The following is a 4,097-nucleotide window of genomic DNA, read 5'->3' on the forward strand; positions in this document are numbered from 1 at the left end:
GCATCTGTACTAGACGCGCGTCGGTTTGTAAAGAAAATTAACAAGTATACTTTACTTTCCCTACAGAGGGTCTTATTAATGTTACTTTCTTTCTGAAAATATGACCAATAAAAATCACGAATAACAACTGTTTTATATATATATATTCCAAGTTTCTCAGTAATTGGCATTTATGTCACTAAGCACCCGAGATAAATATGTGGTCATAAGAAACTCACAAGTAAATATTATCATAAGAGACAACGTTATAGTGTAGAAGGGAGTACTATTTTGACCCCGACGTAGATACATACTGTAAAGTTCCCGTTAGCGGAAACATAAAACATACAAAATCAAGCTTATTCAAGACGAGTCAGGTAATAATACTAACTGGCAACTTTAATACAGTATCCCCAGGTGCATTCATTCATTCCATATATTTGGTTCCTCGAGTTAACGTAGGTAATATAGTTGAGTTAACTTGTTTAATTATTTTGTATTTCTTGACTGTACTAATAATCCCAGATAAGGCAGGCTAGTATCAGTCGGCACCCTCTCTGGTGAACTGGAGACGCCGCGTCGGAACAGTTGACTCACCTGGCGATTAGAATTCCGAGGCAGGTGTGGTTGTGTCCGTCAGTGAAACTTGGGGCGGTGGCCATGGCGGTGCTGGGAAGGTAGTGTGGTGCTTCCCGCCGATACTTGCTTGTATCTTGTGTGCAGTGCTCGGTAAACAAACCCTCACCATGAATATATTAAAACGAGGGATGGTTTTCATAACCTTTTTCGGGTGCTGCTTCGCCATAGCGCTCATGGCAGCGGCGATGAGCACCAAGTTTTGGCTGGAGGCGGAGGCCATCCAGCGGAGGATTAACCCAGACAACAGAATTGAGGTGCGCCCCAACTCCACGGGACACGTCAACTTTGGGCTCTTTAAAGGCAGGAAATCCCTCAACGTGGGCTTCGGGACAAGGCTTCACCCCTTCGACGGTGAGTAATACTTAATCCTGGTGACTCCAACGCCGGGAGTGACCGACCCCGGGGCACATAACACCCGGGGCTCACTCAGCTCCTACAACACTGCACCCACGACAACTCAGAAATAAACGTATTGTAAGGAGATTCTCGTACAACAGATGAGGAATATTTGAGAGATTTTTGTAGACCAGTATTACGACAACCACGAGAGAACGTCACATGCCTCAGAACTTGAAGGAGTAATGTGTTCCATGCAGCCTCTGCTCTTGACTTAGATGATGTGCCTCGGTGCACCTCAACTTGTTATTGATCAACGGGAACCAGAATGACTTCGTCTTCTGTGTATTGATCTGTTTTTCCTCCCCACAGCCTCTCTGTTCAGTAATTCCTTGCGGTGTTGTGTTGTGTGTAGTGTTGCGGTGAGAGTAACACTGTGGGAATATACTTCAGCAGATTATTCACAAGCGAAGGTTATCAGTTGTATTCTAATGAGCTAGGTAGAGTTTGTTGTCAGAGAGAGAGAGAGAGAGAGAGAGAGAGAGAGAGAGGAATACCCTTTTATTTACTATTCATGTTTAAGAACAGTTATAAGGCATACAAGTGTAGGTCTTCAAGTCAGTGTCACCTACCGCTAATATTGGTAAGGAGGTTCCGGTAGTGGCGGGGAAAATTACTCTCTGACTGATGTTCACCCTCTCCTCCTTCCTGCTCCCCCTCTTACCCTCCTTTCTCCCTTAACCCCCCCTCTCTCTCTGTCACCCCCCCCCCTGGTTTAACCCCTGTTTACACCACTGAAGGCCATTCTTTGTATATGGTTTAATAGGATAGTGGTTGGACACTTTTAGAATGATGGTTTAACTTTAACCCTTCCAGGATGGCGATTTAACCTACCATTCTTCGAGGGTGAAATCATCATTATTAGCGAGTAAACTAATATTCTAATTATCCTGTCAGACCATCATCCTCAAAAGTGTCACCGAGTTAAACACACACACACACACACACACACACACACACACACACACGAGAAAGAGAAAGTGCACCTCCAAGACACCGTAGGAGGAGGGGCAGTGGTCATATCTCACATTATCAGACCCGAGAGCCTCAGCTGGTTGGAGTCTCTCACTAGGTCAACACAGGTGAGAGGCAGAGATAACTGTGTCTGTTTGTTTACATCAGCGGTGACCTCTTGCCCTCTTCTTATCTCTCCACTTACCTCTCCCATTCCCTTCCATCTTTCTCCTCCAGTTCACCTTCCACTTCTTCAATCTCCACCCCCACCTTCCACCTTTACCCCTCCCATTTTTATGTCTTAACACCCATTCTTTACTAATTGTCGAACTCTCTTCTCTTCGTCCTATCATTAGTCATTTTCTATCTCATATTTTATATCTCTCACCTTCCACTCTCCTCTCTCCCATTTGCCCCTTCCCCGTTCCATTTGTACTCTTCCACATCCTCCTGTCAGCTCGCATCAAGGCTTTCACCATAGTACCTCCACTTTCCGTTCCCACGCCCAGCTGTCACCCTCTTCCTCTCTCTCCTTTCTCTTCTACTTCCTCCCGTCACTTTCCTGCCGTCTCTGCCAGTTCCCTATATCCTCTAATACGTCCCTCATAATTCCTCTTTCTTACCAGCCTTCCATCTTCTACTGCTATCGCTCCTTCTCCATTTTCCTTCCTCCCTTCCCATCTTCCCTCCCTCCCTCCCCCCCCTCTCCTTCCTCTCTCTCTGAATCTTCCCTCCTTTCCTCCCTCCCCATCTCACCTCCCTCCCTCCCCATCTCACCTCCCTCCCCACCTTTCCTCCCCACCTTCCCCACACTAAAAATGCACCACCAGTGAGGACTTCAACCTACCCGCCTGTTACTATTTGCAGTTTGTAAGACGGGGTTCCGCGAGACGCACTCTGATGTAACATACAAAGCTCTCTGGCGGTAGATGCAGTCAGGGTACGATGCGATTTCTTCTGCCATGTTTCCTTTTGCTTCTGACACATGGAAATAGTTAGAACCTTACTGAACAGAGAATTTATGATGGGAATATTTCTGTATTTTTTTTTTTCGGAGGTAGATAATTTTTTTTTAAAGACATTAGAGCCCACGTAGTAAACACCTCAGGTTATTTATTTCAACTGATGATTGAATACAACGCAAACCAAACCAAACCTAACCTAACCAAACCTAACCTAACCTAACCTAACATTACCTAACCTAACATTACCTAACTTCAACATAATATAACTTACTATATAATGTAACCTAATCGACTCCCCTCAGGTAGCGTTAAGGTGTTTAATCGCCAAGTTAGATAAGCTGGGAAAAATTATTCACATAATCCCATTCAAATTATATAGAAAATTAACAAAGGAGAGAAATAAAACTAAAACGTAAGATGATTCTATAAAGATGAAAGGTATGACCAAGCATTAATCACCAGATACGTTGGGTACAGTACAGTCACCTTGAAAATACCTGTCGCCTCTCCTCCTGAACCACGAACCCCGAGATTCAGACTCAAGAACCCGAAGCAGTAAACATTGATGCCCTATTCTGTCCATAAATGCTTCGGATTCACGACCCCTGAATCTCGGGGTTCGTGGTTCAGGAGAGGAGGCGACAGGACTTTTTCTTTGTGGTTGATTGTACTCTAAAAATAATCATCCCTCACGAAGGTTTAAAAAACATCCTTATCAGTTCGGTTGGTAAAGGCTGGCATTGAGGGTTGACTAAAGGGAACTAAACAATATCACAAAGTTAAAAAGAATGGCACGGCGCACGATGCTCTTTTATTTCCGCTGTAAAAGTGTCTCAGTAGGCATGATGAGTGGGGGAGAGAGGAGTGAGGAAGGGGAAGGGACAAGTGAGGGAGGGGAAGGAACAAGTGAGGGAGGGGAAGGGACAAGTGAGGGAGGACAAGTGGAGGGAGGGGCATTAAGTGAGGGAAGGGAAGGACAAGTGAGGGAGGGGGCGGGACATGAGGGAGGGGAAGGAACAAGGAGGAAGGAAGGGAACAGAGGGAGGGGGCGACAAGGAGGGAGGGGAAGAACAAGGAGAAGGCAAAGGAACATGAGGGAGGGAAGGACAAGTGAGGAGGGGGGACAAGAGGAGGAAGGACATGGAGGGAGGGGAAGTGATAAGT

At 45.5% G+C, this 4,097-nt stretch overlaps 1 protein-coding gene across 1 annotated transcript in view; it reads left to right on the plus strand.

Annotated features, from left to right (window-relative positions):
* Positions 1 to 612: 612 nt before the first annotated feature.
* Positions 613 to 4,097, plus strand: part of LOC121862862 (clarin-3-like) — a 51,638-nt gene continuing 48,153 nt past the window's right edge. The window contains exon 1 of the mRNA XM_042361205.1: positions 613 to 969. Coding sequence (XP_042217139.1) covers positions 726 to 969 — 244 coding nt within the window. The 5' untranslated portion in view covers positions 613 to 725. The remainder of the gene's footprint in view (positions 970 to 4,097) is intronic.

Source organism: Homarus americanus, unplaced genomic scaffold, assembly GCF_018991925.1.
Source record: "Homarus americanus isolate GMGI-L3 unplaced genomic scaffold, GMGI_Hamer_2.0 scaffold24922, whole genome shotgun sequence".
Taxonomy (NCBI): Eukaryota; Metazoa; Arthropoda; class Malacostraca; order Decapoda; family Nephropidae; genus Homarus; species Homarus americanus.